General features: G+C 38.4%; 1 protein-coding gene across 1 annotated transcript in view; it reads right to left on the reverse strand.

Annotated features, from left to right (window-relative positions):
- Nucleotides 1-19,804, reverse strand: part of LOC133639431 (DNA damage-binding protein 1) — an 88,086-nt gene that overhangs the window by 60,698 nt on the left and 7,584 nt on the right. Inside the window, exons 2-10 of the mRNA XM_062032724.1 lie at nt 16,141-16,289; nt 15,820-15,936; nt 13,526-13,747; nt 11,267-11,381; nt 11,063-11,160; nt 4,509-4,667; nt 2,708-2,791; nt 2,408-2,524; nt 1,171-1,273 (exon numbers count right to left, since the gene is read on the reverse strand). Of these exons, the coding sequence (XP_061888708.1) occupies nt 1,171-1,273; nt 2,408-2,524; nt 2,708-2,791; nt 4,509-4,667; nt 11,063-11,160; nt 11,267-11,381; nt 13,526-13,747; nt 15,820-15,936; nt 16,141-16,289 (1,164 nt within the window). The remainder of the gene's footprint in view (nt 1-1,170; nt 1,274-2,407; nt 2,525-2,707; nt 2,792-4,508; nt 4,668-11,062; nt 11,161-11,266; nt 11,382-13,525; nt 13,748-15,819; nt 15,937-16,140; nt 16,290-19,804) is intronic.

Consider the following 19,804-nt stretch of genomic DNA (forward strand, 5'->3'; position numbering starts at 1 on the left):
CTAAAGTTTACGTATTGGTCTCAGACCACCATTGATTTGTTAAGTGAATAACGGTCTCATCCTGAGGTGGGAGGCAGCAGCAAAGACTTTTAGGGCAAAGCTGATCAATAAACAACTGAAGCCTTACAAGTGCAAGGAGACCTTAACTGGCCTGTGTGGCTCATTTAAGTGTTACAACAATGTCCTGACAAAGAAGACTAGTCTCTGGGATTAAGACATGTCTGCCGTAATTAACACATGACAGGAATGTTCACGCTGACACTTGACATGTAGGCAATTGGACTGTCTCTGTACTGTGCTGGGTTATGAAACACCGAACAGTTTAACAAGTGCAACGACATGAGAGAGGGTCATCCGCTGCAGTCAGAGAAGACTGATGATTTTACAGAGCAGTAAAGGAGCCCAATACATCAAAGTGGAATAGCCTCCCTGAACACATGATGTGGTGAAGCTTTCCTGTGCTCCTTTTCCTGGAAACCTGCGGCAATATTGTGGACACTTTTGACATTGCTTGTTGTTGAAGGCATATGACATCTTGTTGTTCAATAAAATGTGGATGGAGAGGGATGTTCATTGTTATTAAGACAGCAGAGGTAAACATTGAGCAAAGGGGACAGCTTAAACATTTCATATGAAAGCTAAGAAATGCTGCCTCCAAGCTAAATTTATCAGCAATACGCCACCAAGGGGCCATTCTTATGACAGCGTCTCAGTCGTGATTCTTGATAGGTTGTGTCACATGGCGGATTGTCCAAGGGGTCAATGACTGACATTGTGACCTTGGTGACTTTACAAGACCGTTAAAGGCTTTTAGATGACACGTTAAACATCATTACACTTATTAGTCTGAATAGCCACATGTGGCACTCACCAGCAATGGTGCCGGTTTATCAAATGAAAGGAAACGGTTTCAAATATAGTCCTGTCAATTTTCCAGCTATTTCAAAACTATAACCCCAAGGCCTATGGCATCAAAGCCTCCTGTTAACACTCAGATACAGAGGATGGATGGGCAACAGCTGTTGTTTTGGCCAGGTGATACAAACAAACAAAAAAAAAAAAAAAAATGTTGCAAGTTCATATGGTTCGACAGCCAAGTAAGGGCAAGATTAAGACCTCGATAAAGTTGAGGCTTGAGTGGGAGGTGATGAAACACACAGACACACACACCTTTGATTCCTGGCAGGTCAATGCTGGCATGCTCATGAATTCCAATGCCATTGCGGATGATCCGAAGAGACCCTTCCTTGAATGCACCTGAGCATGTAACCAGCTGACAGCGGCAAAGGAAAAAAAATCATACATTAGAAAAACAACCAAACATATTATGAAGTACTAGGTGTGACAACATTAATGATGCCTCTTTGGGTCTGTGAAAATGTGCACTGATTTTAAAGATAATGTACACATCATTGTCAGTGTTTCCCATAAACTGCCAAGATACCTGTGGCGGTGGGGACGTGGTCACCATGACATCATCGAGTAATCTGCATAATTTACTACAATGATATGATTTTCTCTAAAAAGGCTCAAAAAATGTATACTTACTAATTAATAATAACAGTTTTGTTTTAAACGTCCATCCACCCATCCATTTTACAATATAATTACAACACTTTATGTACATATTTATCTACAGATTTGAACAATAAGTTATTCACTGAAATATATTTATTAATTGTGGTTCTTACAAAAACTATATCTTATAAAATATAAAAGCTAAAATGTCTCGTAGAGCTCTGCCCCTGTAATTAGTGCATACTAAATAATTTAACTTTAGCCTACTACTACAACCCTATGTGTCCTGCCACAGTCAGTAACAAATAAACAGAAAACAGTGGTGGTCAAATACAAATAAGGCAACAAGAGAAGTATCTACACTTCTCTTTTGTAAAGTAAATCTGAACAGCCTATATGGGCATCTACATCAACTATATGATTTGCCTGAGAAGCTGAAAGGACAAAAAATAAATAAATATTATTATTATTTTGTTTTTAATTTGTGGCGGACGTAATTCATTCGTGGCGGGCCGCCACAAATAAATGAATGTATGGGAAACACTGATTGTACATCTAATATATCACTGTATGGATGGATGGAATTGTATTGTCATTGCGCTTAAAAAGTACAACGAAATGACTTTTTTTTCAGTACATTTGATAAACAGACGTTATGTTGCCAAGTCAGCAGTGGCTGCTTTTTTGAGCTTCTGATTGAACATTATGTGCATGAAAGCCTGTAAATGCGTTTTTGCATGGATATTGTTCAGAAACGCTACATGTGTGGTAGTTGATTGTTTTTAACACCAGAGGTAGGGAAATGTGCATTTTTTTTTTTAAATATCCATGTTTGTGTGAATATAACCTTCAAGCAAAATGTATAAGCAATACAAAAGTAAGCATTCACCTGGCCTTGGCCTTGCCTCTCCAAGTCTACCACACACATATCCACAATGGGTCCCAAATTGGTGAAAGTCTCCATGACAGCCACATATGAGCCCTGGTCATTGCTGTCCACATTTAGCTGTAGCGAGAAAAAAACAGAGCTTTTGTAAGAAGGCAAAGTTGTGAAAAAGCTTGCATGACTGCACAGAGGCACATTCAGCATTTTATGTGACTTGACAATATTAGTTCCAGTTTTTGCACTGCATTTAGTTGTTATAGTTCCAACATCAATGGTCCCGGAACAAAAGGAGTATTTCCTCACCTTTACCAATTGGGAGTCACCCAGCCTGGAACCCACAAAGACCACACCGTTATCCAAGTAGGTCAAACACTCAGCAATGGATGTCTGTCAGTGAAGAAAACACAACACCTCAATTTCTTACATATACTAAGATTTCAACTACCGGGTACATGTGTACAAAACCCCTTTAAATAGCTAATGATGTACAGTATAAAATAAACCCAATAGCGTGTTATAAAAGAGTCTTGGACTTACTTCTAGCTAGATGCCTTTAATAAAAATTTAAATGTTTTTATTGTATTTCAAATACAGTAGAACCTCGATTTACCAACATTTTGGTTTGCAAAATTTTATATTGAGCCAGATATGCCTGTGTGCGAACCATGTCTCGGTGTACGAACGCTTCATTCATTAATTTCGTGTGCCATTTTGATGACATAATTTCCTGTGCTGTACAGCACACACAGAGCGTGGCCATTTTGAAGAGGCGCAGCACCCCACGTCACATCCTGTTTACGTAGTCCATTACTCGGTCGCCTGTTCTCAGTGGGTTTCCTTTTGTCTATTTTGCTTACTCAATATGGGTTCAAAAAAGCCAACAAACCAGCCTGGAAAGGAGGAGGGATTCGCTGTGGACTTAGACTTCGAGAGGAGAGGGAATCCACACAAACTTCCCCACCTCTTACAGCCTCCTCCCTCGGCCTCTGATAGCACATTTGTCTGCCGTTTGCAGACAGCAAGGTAAAAAATAATTTACTTTAACTTTTTTTGTTATTATTGTAGCAACATGGTTGTTAAAGTTTTTGAGAGCACCAAAGGGACTTTTGGGAGTGTGTGTGTGTGTGTGTGTGTGTGTGTGTGTGTGTGTGTGTGTGTGTGTGTGTGTGTGTGTGTGTGTGTGCGCATGTTGACAGTATAGCTTGACGTTATTGTGTTATTTTGATCATAAAGGGATTGTTGAAAGATATATACTGTATATACACAATATGGTGTCTTCAAATTGTGCATTCTTTTACTAAAATACAGACTTTTGTCGAGGCTAGAACCAATTATTCATGGTTGCATTGTTTCTTATGGGGAACTTGCTTTCACTATACAAACTTTTCGATTACAAACCATGTTGGAAAAACACTCAAGTTTGTAAATTGAGGTTACACTTGAACCTTGGCAGTAATTGTCAAAAGTGCCAGCAATTAAGCTGTTCCAGCGTGCAAATGGCTATACACTGTCTGTGTGGAATTGACTGAAGATCGACCTCATTTTCATGATGCATGATAATGCAGAAATACTGCTGCCGTTTAGATGAGCGGACAGGTCCCAACAATAAAGCAATCTGTTCCCTGCCCAGCAATAGCATTTTCCTTGGCAGTTTCAAGCTCCAGTATCACTCAGAGGAATTGCGAAAACACCATTTACTCTTCTCTTTGGCAGATCATTAAGAGAAAGGTGTTGCAAGCCAAAAGGTGTCTGCTTTTCACATGAGATTTGGCTTTCAAGACTAGTATTGATGTGAAGCAGTTGTCTAAAACACTTTTAAATTGATAAGTGACACTCAGGCAAGCAGACGAAGAGATAGGATGATTTGTTGCATCCGCTATACAAGTGTAGAAGGATCCATTAGGTCCTGTCAAGACTATAAAACACTAAATGTCCATAGTAGCAAATGGGGCCTGGGACAAAAACAATGCTGGAGAAGACACAAGACAGAGACAGGGTTACCATGCAAGTTCAAAATGGGGAAAATGTCAGGGAAGAGGCAGGTGGGCTAACAGTGAAGTAGGATGGATATTAAATAACAAAATATGATAAAAAAAAGGTGTACCTCTCCTAACAATTCCACATGCAAGTCTTTAAGTGCAACCGTTCCATCCATTAGTTCCTCCTTCTCCAGCAGCAACATGAAAAGGCGGCCATCCATATCTCCCAGCAGGTAGCGTGATCCGTTAGGGTCCACTCGGTTGTGACAGACAATGGTGCTTTGCTGCAAATCCAACACAAAGAGGTCATGTTATTAATGCTAAAGATTTGAGTCATGAAAAATCATGACCATAACAGTGATTTGTCACATACAACCGAGGCATATACTGTAATATATGAACATAAATATTTGGACACGGGCAGAAACTATTATGAATAAAAATATGGAGATAGTGTCCACCGATTGCAGTTATAACGAGGGATGCGTACTGAAACTCGTTTTCAAAGCGCTCCAAAAAGTAGTAACCAGACCAAAAAACAAATTAACTATCGGTGACGCACAGAGTCCGACCGTAATTCTAAACTTTATTGGCCGCCTTAAAATGCCAACAAGAGTGTTCACTGCTCAGTTCCGATCTCACACACACACATTTGTCTGACGCCCTCCACACCAACAAAAAACACTTGCTTAAAATCCACCAATCACATTCAGTGCGAGGTGCATTAATGAACACCGGAATTGTGGACATCAGCAATACAACACAAGCAGGTTGCTACGCTATCTTAATTTTATTCAATTAATACACAGCTCTCGCCTATGGATTTAACGAACAAACGTGGTCTAACTTTGGTTAGAAAAATCACATGTCATTGCTCGTGTTCTTCCAAAAAAAAAAAACATGCGCAAGTCAGCGCAACAGGTGACTAGCAGCAACAGAAAATTGGCTACACCCGTGTGCATCTTTTTAAACATAACAAAATGCTATTTTATTTTTGAGGAAAGTAGACATTTATAGTAGATAGTTGAATTTTTGTGTTGGTTTGTATTGCTGCTATACTGACTGTTCTTTGTTTACATGCAAATTGATACATTTGATTTTTTTTATTGGCACTTTGCCTGTCATTGCTTTAAAATAAACAAACATTTAATACAGTTATTATTTTTGTAACAGCCCAATGAGCAGCACAGTTACAGTTACTGAATAAATATTTCTGAATGAAGTACCGCATTTTTCGGACTATAAGTCGCTCCGGAGTATAAGTCGCACCGGCCGAAAATGCATAATAAAGAAGGAAAAAAACATATATAAGTTGCACTGGAGTATAAGTCGCATTTTCGGGGGAAATTTATTTGATAAAACCCAACACCAAGAATAGACATTTGAAAGGCAATTTAAAATAAATAAAGAATAGTGTACAACAGGCTGAATAAGTGTACGTTATATGACGCATAAATAACCAACTGAGAACGTGCCTGGTATGTTAACGTAACATATTATGGTAAGAGTCATTCAAATAACTATAACATACAGAACATGCTATACGTTTACCAAACAATCTGTCACTCCTAATCGCTAAATCCGATGAAATGTTATACGTCTAGTCTCTGATGGGTCAAATGCAGAGAATAATTTCGCCACACTTAAGTGTGTATGTGACAATCATTGGTACTTTAACTTTAACTTAACGTACGTGAATGAGCTAAATAATATTATTTGATATTTTACGGTAATGTGTTAATAATTTCACACATAAGTCGCTCCTGAGTATAAGTCGCACCCCCGGCCAAACTATTAAAAAAACTGTGACTTATAGTCCGAAAAATACGGTAGTCATCTTTTTTTTTAGTTAGCACATGCCCCAACATTTCTGAAGCTAAAATTAAAAGTGGATGGCTTAATAGGTGTATACTTTATAATGTCATTATTCAGCTGGGGACGGCGTGGCGGAGTTGGTAGAGTGGCCGTACCAGCAATCGGAGGGTTGCTGGTTACTGGGGTTCAATCCCCACCTTCTACCATCCTAGTCACGTCCGTTGTGTCCTTGGGCAAGACACTTCACCCTTGCTCCTGGTAGCGCCTTGCATGGCAGCTCCCTCCATCAGTGTGTGAATGTGTGTGTGAATGGGTGAATGTGGAAATACTGTCAAAGCGCTTTGAGTACCTTGAAGGTAGAAAAGCGCTATACAAGTATAACCCATTTATCATTATTTATCATTTAATCATAAAGATACTCAGTGACTAGTCTACTATAAAAATAGTTGTTTGTTGCAACCCTAACTTGGATGCACACATATGTACTTCTGTCACACTGTGACATCATAGCGTGCTTACTGTTAAAAAAAAAAAAAAGACACATTCAGGGGCATCCAAAACTGCGTGCAAGCTCATGCCCAAATACATGAAGTAATGATTTGACATGACACTTAGGCATTGTAACAACATCTATAAGTCAGAAAAGAGGAAAATCTTCATAAGTCCCTTTTATTCCTCGGTTCAGGCATTATTTAAGCAGCAGCATTATTTCAAAACTACTAATGCAGTATCGAATAATATGTCAATGATACCCTAGGTATAACAGCTTCTACTTCTCTGGGAGAACTTTTTTTTTCGGGACATTTTTGTCAAAACATGCAGAAAAACATTTGTGAGACCAATGATGTTGATTCCCTCTCAGTTTCTATTCTAGTTCATCCCATAAGTGTTGGGATCAATGTTCTGCGGGGCATGGTCAAGCTCTTCCACACCAAACTCGTCCACTAACTATGCCTTAATAGACCTTTGCAATGAACTGAATCCCAAACTGGATATTATCTCTGTGAAGCATTTTGCTTTCCAAGGCGAAATTATGAGCGATTTGAGAGCCAGAACGGACGAGATGCTGATATACAATTCGGCTCCCTCTGCACTGGTTTGGCAAGGTCAAGTTGTAAACACCCCTGTGAGACCATTGCTGTGAATATAGTGGATCTAACACCTTTAGACCTCCGCAGACATGTAGCTCTTGACATGGCACACATGCACCTTGCTATTGGCTCCTTACAGCATCCTGCCTGTACACTCTTCAAATAAAACTCACCTCTATGAACCGAACAGATAGTTAATAGGTAACACTGGAGAAACAAATATCAAAAGGTTCTGTCCACATGGAGTTAGAATTGTAAAAAGTTTGTAGCTAGTCCCTGTTGTTTCATTTTAAAACTTTTGCCTGGGGAGCATTTCATGTCTGCTGTGACAGAAGAACAAACCAGATAAAAGAATAGTTTCATATAATAAACTCATCCAGCTTGAGTCTGCATCACTTTTAAAGGCCGTCCTTCAACTATGTCGCCTGAAAAAAATTATTTGAATATTTTCCATTTTACCATTCCCTTTCAACAGGTCATAGCTATTTAATAAATCATCTATATAATAATTCACAGGTCAAACTCATGTCCCGGGTGCCAGATCTGGCCCGCCACATCGTTTTATGCGCCCTGCAAAAACATGAAAATAAGGCGTGTCAATAAAGTATTTAATTTTTCCTACTAAATGTAGGGTTTCCCCTTAATGTAACTAAACGTGGCACACCGCCACAGCAAAATCAAAGCTTAAAAATAATGAAAATAATGAAAACTAATTAAAGTAATATAATGTATTGTAGCCTCCAGAAGAAGTCCAACAAAGTCAGACGCTATTTTTAACTTTTATTGGCAATCCTATTATAAAAACAGGCCCAATTGCAAAAGGTTTTACTTTCGGCACAAACTTTTGTCTCCGTAGTTCCCCGGACACACAAAAACACTTCCTCATTCTCAGCCAATACGCTTTCAGGCACAGACAGTTTGTTTGGGATCACAGACAGTGGCGGCTTTTAAGGAGAGAAAATGCAGTTGCAGCAGAAGCGCATAGCAAGTGTGACGTTAGTGAGGCGCGCTGCAGCGCTCGCTGTTTGTCGTAGGCATGTAGCGACAGAAGTAAAGAGCCTCGAAACACGAATACAGTCTCCAATACCACCAGAAAAAGATGCTATATTTGTTGCTGAATTTTAATAAACAAAAAATCACTTAAATGATTTAAGAAATCTCTCAAAACTTGAAAAATTCGCAACAAAGTACATTGTACAATTACCAACAACATTTGAAAAAAAGAGCAAAATGATAATGATTACTTAATACTAAATAATAACATGTGTTTTTAAATGTATGTATAACATTGTTTAAAGGCCTACTGAAACCCACTACTACGGACCACGCAGTCTGATAGTTTATATATCAATGATGAAATCTTAACATTGCAACACATGCCAATACGGCCGGGTTAACTTATAAAGTGCAATTTTAAATTTCCCGCTAAACTTCCGGTTGAAAACGTCTTTGTATGATGACGTATGCGCGTGACGTCAATCGTTGAAACGGAAGGATTCGGACACATTGTATCCAATACAAAAAGCTCGGTTTTCATCGCAAAATTCCACAGTATTCTGGACATCTGTGTTGGTGAATCTTTGCAATTTGTTTAATGAACAATGAAGACTGCAAAGAAGAAAGCTGTAGGTGGGATCGGTGTATTAGCGGCTGGCTGCAGCAACACAACCAGGAGGACTTTGACTTGGATAGCAGACGCGCTATCCGACGCTAGCCGCCGACCGCATTGATGATCGGGTGAAGTCCTTCGTCGCTCCGTCGATCGCTGGAACGCAGGTGAGCACAGGTGTTGATGAGCAGATGAGGGCTGGCTGGCGTAGGTGGATAGCTAATGTTTTTAGCATAGCTCTGTGAGGTCCCGTTGCTAAGTTAGCTTCAATGGCGTCGTTAGCAACAGCATTGTTAAGCTTCGCCAGGCTGGAAAGCATTAACCGTGTAGTTACAGGTCCATGGTTTAATAGTATTGTTGATTTTCTGTCTATCCTTCCAGTCAGGGGTTTATTTCTTTTGTTTCTATCTGCAGTTAAGCCCAATGCTATCACGTTAGCTCCGTAGCTAAAGTGCTTCACCGATGTATTGTAGTGGGGATAAAAGTCACTGTGAATGTCCATTTCGTGTTCTCGACTCTCATTTTCAAGAGGATATAGTATCCGAGGTGGTTTAAAATACAAATCCGTGATCCACAATAGAAAAGGAGAGAGTATGGAATCCAATGAGCCAGCTTGTACCTAAGTTACGGTCAGAGCGAAAAAAGATGCGTCCTGCACTGCACTCTAGTCCTTCACTCTCACTTTCCTCATCCACAATCTCTCAAATTAATGGGGTAATCGTCGCTTTCTCTGTCCGAATGGCCCTCGCTGCTGGTGTAAACAATGGGGAAATGTGAGGAGCTTTTCAACCTGTGACGTCACGCTACTTCCGGTACAGGCAAAGCTTTTTTTATCAGCGACCAAAAGTTGCGAACTTTATCGTCGATGTTCTGTACTAAATCCTTTCAGCAAAAATATGGCAATATCGCGAAATGATCAGGTATGACACATAGAATGGATCTGCTATCCCCGTTTAAATAAAAAAAATTCATTTCAGTAGGCCTTTAAGTCTTTTTAAAGAAAATAATCACAGATAATACAAATTATATGATGATGACATATCAACCACACCCCTGTATTAACCCTTAACACAGCTTTTTTATGGACCCGTGTAGCACATTACAGAAATAATAAACAAGTAATAAACCAAAAAAACATAAAAAATTGAAAAAAATAGAGCAAAAAGGCATAATGAGAAAAGGCTGAAACTAGGGCTGCAACTAACGATTAATTTGATAATCGATTAATCTGATAATCGATTAATCTGTCGATTATTACTTCGATTAATCGATTAATAATCGAATAAAAGAGATAAACTACATTTCTGTACTTTCCAGTATTTTATTGAAAAAACCCAGCATACTGGCACCATACTTATTTTGATTATTGTTTCTCAGCTGTTTGTACATGTTGCAGTTTATAAATAAAGGTTTATTTATTTATTTATTTTTTTAATTTATTTGTTTATTTTTTTTAAAAAGCCTCTGCGCATGCGCATAGCATAGATCCAACGAATCGATGACTAAATTAATCGGCAACTATTTTTATAATCGATTTTAATCGATTTAATCGATTAGTTGTTGCAGCCCTAGCTGAAACGTTGATATAGAAAATGAATAATGACATACATATTTGTCTTTAAATGCATAAATAACTTTTTTTTAGCTTCTGTATTAGCCGATTTCATTACAAATAGCACAATGACATCAGCCACCCCAACCCCAAATCAGGATTTTTTTGGGGGTCGAAATTGTGCAATTAATAGTCACATGGATGGACGGTTGGATATTTACTTATATATAAAATTGTTACGGGCAGCCCTCTGAGGGCAGCCACGATGAAAACAGGTTTGAAACGCTTGTTATAAATTATTATTTTTTGTTTCATCATATAGTTATTAAAGTATAGACCCCTGATGTGGAGGTCCTTAAGGGTCAAACGTTTAAAAAATAAAAAAAATAATACAAACACAAAGAAATTAGTACCAAAGTGTCAATCACAACGAGTTTGACAAATAATATAACATTTGTATTCCTGAGTTTTAGAAATGTTTAATGAATGGAATAGTGTATCCATAACCACACCATCAGATCTTGTGTTTTCCATGATGCAAAAAAAACCCTTATTTTACAGAAAAAAACGATCTGTTCAGCTCATTGCGGTTTGTCGTTAACATGCAATTACCTTGATAGTGGGTGGTGCAATAGCCAAATATTTGTCTCCGTTGTGATATGAAATGGACTCCTGTCCTATGATTATAGCACCACCAAAAGGCTCAGGCACTAAAATGCAAGCACAGTCATGCAGTCAGAGACAGTCTTTCCGCTGCTGATGAGACCATAAATAGTGGTTTCATAATAGTAGTGAAATAAAAAATGTTCCACAAACCTGGGATGACCATAGATGCTTCAGCCTCTACATTCTCCTGTTTCCAAGGGCCCTTGTTGAACTCTTTTTCCCTTAGAGAAACTTCATACGTCTTGACATGGCGTCCCTGGGGGTCCTACAGTTGTATGTAGGGAAGACACACCTTCATTATAGATAACAAGACATGATTGCTTACTCTTAACTTTGGTGAGACTTCAACAACTGCTACTGAATGAACATCAAATATATTTTTATTTGGACAATAAATATTTGCTTAACCCTTTTAATTACATTACCCGTTCACCTTTGAGATATGTGAAAATGACTGCAAAACTTCAAAAGATTTCAGTTTACTTTGTTATACAGTGGTACCTCAACTTAAGAGCGTTTTCAGATAAAAACTATCTCTCAGCTAAATGGCATGCTTTTAGTTGCAAGCAAAAATGTGAGTTCCAAGCATCCCTGCCATTAGTTGGCATAGCAAATGACACAGTGAACCATGTAAAATCCGCCCAAAACCTCTGGTCTTACTCGCTAGCATTAGCTTTGTTTGAGATCGACATACGTTTGTTTTCCAAACATAAGAAGTCAGAAAGTGAGTGTAAAGGACAGAGCTGAGAAGAAGGGGATAATATTCACAGAATTTAAAAAAAACTAAACATTAAAAACATGACAGAGCGTGGCGAAGAAATTCGAGCGAATCACTGCTAGTCTGCACCAAACTGAAGCAGGATAAGTCTAATGCCAGCCAAAGACGTTAAAATAATTTCTAAATGGACATTTATGCATGAAATAATGGAAAAGTTGCAGATGGTGTGTTTGACAGAAGCATATGGAAGGAGATATTGTAGAAGTCTGCATCTCAAAAGGTAAATGCTGTACATTATTATTACAATCCTTCATAAAACTAATGTAGTTGTTAGTAGTGCATTTTAAAGTTGCGCAATATAGACTATATAAATTTGGCCCGACAATATACTTTTCAATACTATCCCTATATTTTAAAAATGCATATAAATGACACATTCTTGCTTTAACAAATTTGTAGCTTGTCAAATTTGACAGCAACAAGCTAATGTACCCAGTATCCTCAATGCAATGTAGCGTACTCGCTCGCAGCTAATGTCGCTCTACAATATAGCAAAGCCACTTTTAAGTCAGTAATCCTCCTCTCAATGGCGGCAAATAGAGGCATTTTCTTACAAGTGTCATCCCCAGACGAGGAATAGCTAAACATGCTACAATACACACCGCTGGAAGATATGGTAACCGCAAGCTAGAGCTCTTGAATGTAAACAAAGGTGGAGATTAAAATATCGATAGTAACAATACCAAGTAAATAATCAGTATATGGTCGATATTACAGTGGTTAGATCGATATTTTTACTATCAAAAACTTTTGTCGTTTTTGTAATTGTTTACAATCTGTGGAAATAAGTCCCTGGACAGAGGAGGACATAAAGAGCAAATACCAAATGAGAGGGACAAGCGGTAGAAAATGGATGGATGGATGGATGGAATTGTATCGGTTAATGATCTTAAAAAAATGTAAGTATCAGTATCGACATTGGTAGGACCAACACTGCCCCTGTAACTTCTTTGTTTTGGACTGATACCACATTTTCTAGTAGCTCCTAAAACGAATCTAAGTTAGCCAAACAGAAGAATAAATATGTGTTTATTACATTTTAACAGAGGTGTAGATATAATCATGCTACAGCAGAACGAAACCAGATATTATACAGTAAAATGTGTAAATTCCTTGTGGCATTCACACAATTAGCAATTGGATTAAAAATAGTTTTGACAAAATAATACATCTAGACATGACACAATATGTTATTGCATATGTCAGCAGCCAAATTAGGAGCCTTTGTAACCTGTATTGAAATGGTTCTATTATCCTTTATATGCCAACTAATATATTGTGATATACAGGTCTATCGTTTATGCAAGAGGCTGAAATATATATAGCGATATAGATTTTAGGTCATCTTGCCCACCCCTTACATTATATTGTATTGTTTCCACACAATAAGTCTTATCCAAAAGTTTGTTTTTCTTTTTAAAAGGCAAGTTACATGTTAAAATGGTGCCGTTTGGCGTGGTCCCAGCACCAAATATATTGATTTCAATTTATTTCGATGAGAGATATTGATTTGAGATACAAGTGTTTTCAGTTAAGAGCTCCGTCAGAGAGCCAATCAAGATCAAAAGTTGAGTACTACTGTATTTGATATTAGAACTGCAGTGACACCAGCTGCACTCTGCGAAGCGTACCTGGTAAATGAGGCACACAGTTGGGGCCTGGCAGCCATAGAGGAAGTGGACATCAATAACTTGCAGCTCCTCCAGTCTGATGTTGAAGGCTTTAAGCTCACGATTGTCCCGATCCAAAGGGATCACCTTAAACAAGCCATCATATAGCCGCAGGCCAATCATACGGCATTCTGGGTCAACAATTCCAATAATGCCTGTCTCTGAGGGACGCCCGATGCGATCCTGAAAAGAAAGTTAAGGTGGAGAAGTTGGTAATAACAATGAATTAGATTTATATTGCACTTTTTTTCTAGTGACCCAAAGCATGTTACACTTAAGAACCCATTATTAATTTACTCCATATTCTTACGTGGTGGTGGTAAGCTACATTTGTAGCCACAGCTGCCATGTGGTAGACTGACGGTAATGTGGCTCCCTCCGACAGCCACCAAACATTCATTCACATTTATATACCAGTGTGGGAGTCACGAGGAGCAAGGTGTGTGAAGTGTCTTGCCCAAGGACACAACGGCGGTGACTAGGATGGCGGAAGTTGGATTTGTACAAAAAACCCTCCAGTTTCTGGACAGCCGCTCTACCATCTGAGCCACGCGGCCCCCTTCACAGTTATGTGTCAAGTAGGGCCGTGAATCTTTGGGCACCACACGATTCGATTCTTGGGGGTAATGATTCGATTCAGAATTCAGATTCTCGATTCAAAACGATTCTCGATGCAAAATCATTACTTTTTTAATAACATTGGGTGCCAGTTCTATGATTAACTACATACCACCATAAAATAGATAAACAGCTCTGATACATTTCTATATTTCTTAAAATTAGGGATGGAACAGTAAACTGTGTAATGATAAACCGCGTTTAGTAATACGTTTACATTTTTAATTACCGAAAAAACGTCATTTATGATTTGCATTTTAGGCAACACCGCTTACTTCCTGGAAACAGAGTCACAGTAGCGCCGGTATATTAACCTCTGCCAGGAGGTTATGTATTCACTGGGGTTTACTGTATAAGTACTGCATAAATACGGTTATTAGTTAGCAACCTAACTCAAAAAGCTATGTGCAAAATTTAATAAAGTATTCGGAAAATGTCTAAAACTGGATCAAATTATTCGATTTTGGGGGTGATCCAGAGTATTTCTACTACGTTACCTTACATTTACGTTACGCAGCGGCTAAACTTCTCTGTGTCTGTATACGTTAGCTGGCCGGCTTAGCCTCCACACAGAAATAATGAGATAATGCAGCCTAATTTTAAGTGACAGACGAATATTAGAAACCTGCACTGACATGACATTTCATTCATCCTTTCATTAATACCAGGAGTAGGGCTGGACAATTAATAACATTTTATACACAATTTTGATTTTGGCTTCTCGCGTTTAATAAATATATGATATACAAACAGGACAGCAGTTGCAACTTGAGAAACTCTCTTTTTTAACAGCCTCAAGTCGTCTGCACACGTCAAACTCAGAACAGCAGCACGCTTCGCCTTTTCACAATAACAGCGCTGTGCACGACATCGGGTGTGACTAAAATAAAAAAGTACCTTAAAAGAGAATATTGTACTTAAAGCACTTTATAATACATTCAAACAATTATGTTTTAACCTAAAATACTGGTCAAAATTGTCCAAAGATTTCTTGCACCAATAAATGTGAAGATTTTTGCATTAACAAACATTTTATTAAATTTTATTCATTAAACAAAAAGCACACACACTGAATGTATTTTTTTCTATATGCTATTTATTGTGCTTTGAATTTATTGTTTTTGGTTTTATTATTTCTTTACTGGTTGTTTATTCCTTACTATTTTATAACCCGTTGTTCTTTTCAATCATACATAAAAGTTGAGTGTTGATAAATACTTTTGTTTTGAAATTAATTAATAACTGTGTTATTATTAGTGATTTCAATATCAATCAAAAATAATCGTGAAAATTATTTTTGCCATAAACCAAAAAGGGACAAGCGGTAGAAAATGGATGGATGGATAATCGTCCAGCCCGACACAGGAAGGTTATGTGTTTGTTGGGTTTTTTACTGTTAGCAACATAGCTCAAAAAGTTATTTTTTAAGACATGACCGTTTGACCTTGGAATTGATTATTTCCACTTCCATTGTTACATATTGGGGGGGGGAAAAAATGAGTTTTTGACCAATTGCAGAATGAGTGTTTTTAACTTGAGAGGACTCACTTCACAACAATAAACGTTTGAAACATTGCAACACAACAGACAAGGGGAAACAAATTTGTCAACATTGTATCCATCGAAGTTTCACCCACCTGGACATTTCCGTGGGCGCGAGTGATGATGTCAATGCTCTCGCCGTTCTGTTTGTATTCAAGGATGCAGGCATTGTACTTGGATGTGAGAATGAAGAGCAGATCTTTGTTTTCACCCTGCAGAAAAATAAAAGATGGTGCTGAACCAAAAACTACTCCAGGTCTTTGACATTTGGTTATATTATATTCTTGGCTCTCTGTTCTCGAGAACTTTATATTTTGTAATCCAATAACATTTTCCACTAAAAAAATACTTTCAAAAGCAACTTCACAGCCATGTATGCCGATACCAAACACTGAAACTGCAACCAGAATACATACCTTGGGCCTAAAGAGTTCCATGACAGCGATCTTGCCATACATGCCCACCTCCTTGACAGGTCTGAGACCTTCAGCTGTGACAACATAGATCTCCAATCTTGTGTTTTTAGCTATAAGCAAATTGAGGTCCTCTGCAGAGGTGAAGTGACCTGTAAAATGATAATCAGGATGAGGACTGGATCGATAAAATGACACCAACATATATCGCGATAGACACGTAATCGATAAAAAATGCGTTCGATAAAACGTTCGATATAATTTTTTGGGGTCAAACCGGGAAGAATGAACCATGGTTGGTTGCATGAACAAAGTCACTCGCAGTCTGGTAACTGAGCAAAGCAGGAAGTTATCAGTGAGCAATGGGAGGGACACACAAAACAGCCAATCGCATAATAGTATCAATTATCAAGTTTGTTTGGACCATCTTGCTGTCTTGCTGTTGATTCGCTGCATGGAGTGACAAGAGAAAGCAAAAATGTGTGCTGCAGAGAGCGAATAAATTGTGGATGAAACCAGTAAAGTAACCTCGACAGTATGGACGTTTTTTAGATTTTTTTTAAACAGACCATAGTTCTTTGTCCCGCTCATCTTTTCTTTTCTACCCTCGTCCGTTCCCTATAGGTAGGTTGCAATCACTTGACCCAGGGGCACCTCCGGGCATTTTGTAAGCCGCATTAGGCTACTGTTTATATACTTAATCCAGTGGAGATTTAGGCTTATTTTGAAAGGTTTAGAAGCAAATATAAAAGCGATCATGAAAAAAATATTTTGAATGGGATGGAGTGGATTTTTCCTGTCTTATGAAAAAAAAAATGTAAAAGATTGAAACCATTTACTATCACCAAGAGTTTACTGCTAACTATGTTGCACAGTATTTACAGAAGATTGGAGGCACATCATGTCTTTACATCTGAAGGGTCAACAAAATAAACAATCTGTGAAAAACAAAGTTGGACTTATTTGTGCATAGCTAAGTATCGTTTTTGATTGACATAACGAGAAAAATGATAAGTTTGTTTGCAGTAGATTTTTGCTACATCTACAATTCATGTCTGCAGTTGTTTTTATGGTGTGATGTTCATATTTTTTCTCATAATTTAGCTGTATATGTCCCTGTTGTTCAGTATGAATCTTTTCTGGCGATACCAAGATTCAGTATATGCTGTTGAGCCTACAAGAGATTTATTCATCTAGTTTATTATTACTATGAACGATATTTTCTTGATGCTAACGAATATTACCAAAGACGTTATAATGTGGTCATCCGTGTCCAATAAATCACTTGGCTTTCCTGCACAACAACAACTAAGCTTTTAGTTGCAGTTATGAAAATCGAGACAGAAAATACAGTGGATTGGACCAACTATTATAACATTTATTACTAGGACTTAACATGACGTTATTTTAGTTGCACAACCAGGCAACCACAAAAGAACAAAAAACTAATGCAATCTATTGTCCTTTCTTTACGTTTAGTTCTGCTATCAAACACTACTAATATAGTAGAGAATAAACTCGATTGCATCACAGAAAGTTTCTCAAACAAATCAAATGTTCAAACAAACATTTCACAAAGCGATCACTGCAGACACAAGCCGTTTCCTTCTACGCACTTTCCTTTTTCCCTTGACTTTATTACCTTTATGAACCACTTCTTTTGGGACTCTATTAAAGCTACTTCCTATCTCTGTATTTGAACAACTCGGGCACCCAAGAACAGAACAGCAATACAGCATTTTCTGCTCAAACGCTACCCTCACTCTCACTTGTTTTAATGCTACGCTCAAGCTGCTTGACGATCGTGTCAATTAGGCTGCGAAGAAGAAAAACGGATGTGACATCATATGCAACCCTCCTATTCGGATGTACGGAAACAACAGGTAGGTACGAATAAATAACAATAACACAAATGTGCTGAAATAATCATTTGGTCCATCCATCCATCCATTTTCTACCGCTTGTCCCGTTCGGGGTCGCGGGGGTGCTGGAGCCTATCTCAGCTGCATTCGGGCGGAAGGCGGGGTACACCCTGGACAAGTCGCCCCCTCATTGCAGGGCCAACACAGATAGACAGACAACATTCACACTCACATTCACACACGAGGGTCAATTTAGTCCAATAATATTTAAATAATAATTACTTCATCCATCCATTTTAAACTAATTGTCCCTCTCTAGGTCGCAGGGGTGGCTGGAGCCTATCCCAGCTGCATTCGGGCGGAAGGCGGGGTACACCCTGGACAAGTCACCACCTACATAAATTAATTTCCATAATTAAATAAGAATAATAGACTACATTAAATGTTACACAGACCATGTAACTTGCTGGCAGTCAGTCACCCTGCATTAAAAAAAAAATATTTTCAGGTTTCTCTGTTTACATTTTCTCACTTTGCAATAATTTTTAATTAAGCATTTCTTATGTATTACTTATTTTTGCACCTTAATTTACAAAGGTTTTTGTAAAATGTTTATTGTGATTTTAGAAGTCGTTTACCATGATTAAGTGTTTTCTATGGTTGTGTTGACATTTTCTTTGTGCCTTGATAGCGGATGAGATTATAATCAGAAGAAGGTTACATTTGAAATAAAAAAAGTTAACATTTCATGCATTTGCACAGGTCATACAAGATATCGATAATTATCGATATCGATCAATATACAAAACTTATATCGTGATTCAGTTTTCAGCCATATCGCCCTGCATATCCCTATATGTCAAAATGTAATGTGTGCAGCAAGCTGTTGGAGATCTTTTATCAGTCTGTTGTGGCAAGTGCCCTGTACTTTGTAGTGCTTTGTTGGGGGAGCAGCACCAGCAAAAAAGACTTAAACCGGATTGACAAACTGATCCGGAAAGCCGGCCAAACTATTGGCACGCAGTTGGAGGCGTTTGTGTCAGTGAGGGACAGGAGGACCCTGGACAAACTGCTCACCATCATGGACAATCCTGCCCACCCACTCCACCAGACCATTAAGGGACAGCGGAGCTCATACTCCAACAGGCTCCTTCAGCTTCGTTCCCACAGGGTTCGATTCAAGAACTCCTTCATTCCGCACTCCATCCAGCTGTATGATCACTCGCCATACAGCAATAGATTATATCTGTCTATTACCTGACCGCTTCTATGTTAGCTACCTCTCTTTGTTTATAATGTCTATTTTCTGCTGGATATACTCTCTATTTTATGCTGCAGCTGTTACATATACTGTAATATTGAACATGGTAATTGTTATATATTAGATATACAAATATAATATACTATATCAGTATATCAGGAAACACCACCCAGAAGATCATCGGATGCCCCTTCCCCTCCCTGGCTGACCTGTACAGCTCCCGCTGTCTCAGGAAAGCACAGAGCCTCCTGAATGACCCATTTCACCCCGGGCACTGCCACCTAGAACTGTGCCCTCGGGCAGTCGCTATAGGGTGCTAAAAGCAGGCACAAATAAGACTTAAAAAACAGTTTTTACCCAAGAGCCATAGTAGCATTAAACAGGCCCTGAGTGAGCATAATGTGTCCGTCATGTCCTCATGTGTCATGTCTTTTATTTTTCGGACTATAATGTGCAATAATGTTGGACTGTGCAATATATCCCAAATGACCTCTTGATAAGTGCAATAATACTGGACTGTGAAACACAATAATGTGCAATAACC

Source organism: Entelurus aequoreus, linkage group LG02 (assembly GCF_033978785.1).
Source record: "Entelurus aequoreus isolate RoL-2023_Sb linkage group LG02, RoL_Eaeq_v1.1, whole genome shotgun sequence".
In the NCBI taxonomy this organism is placed as follows: domain Eukaryota; kingdom Metazoa; phylum Chordata; class Actinopteri; order Syngnathiformes; family Syngnathidae; genus Entelurus; species Entelurus aequoreus.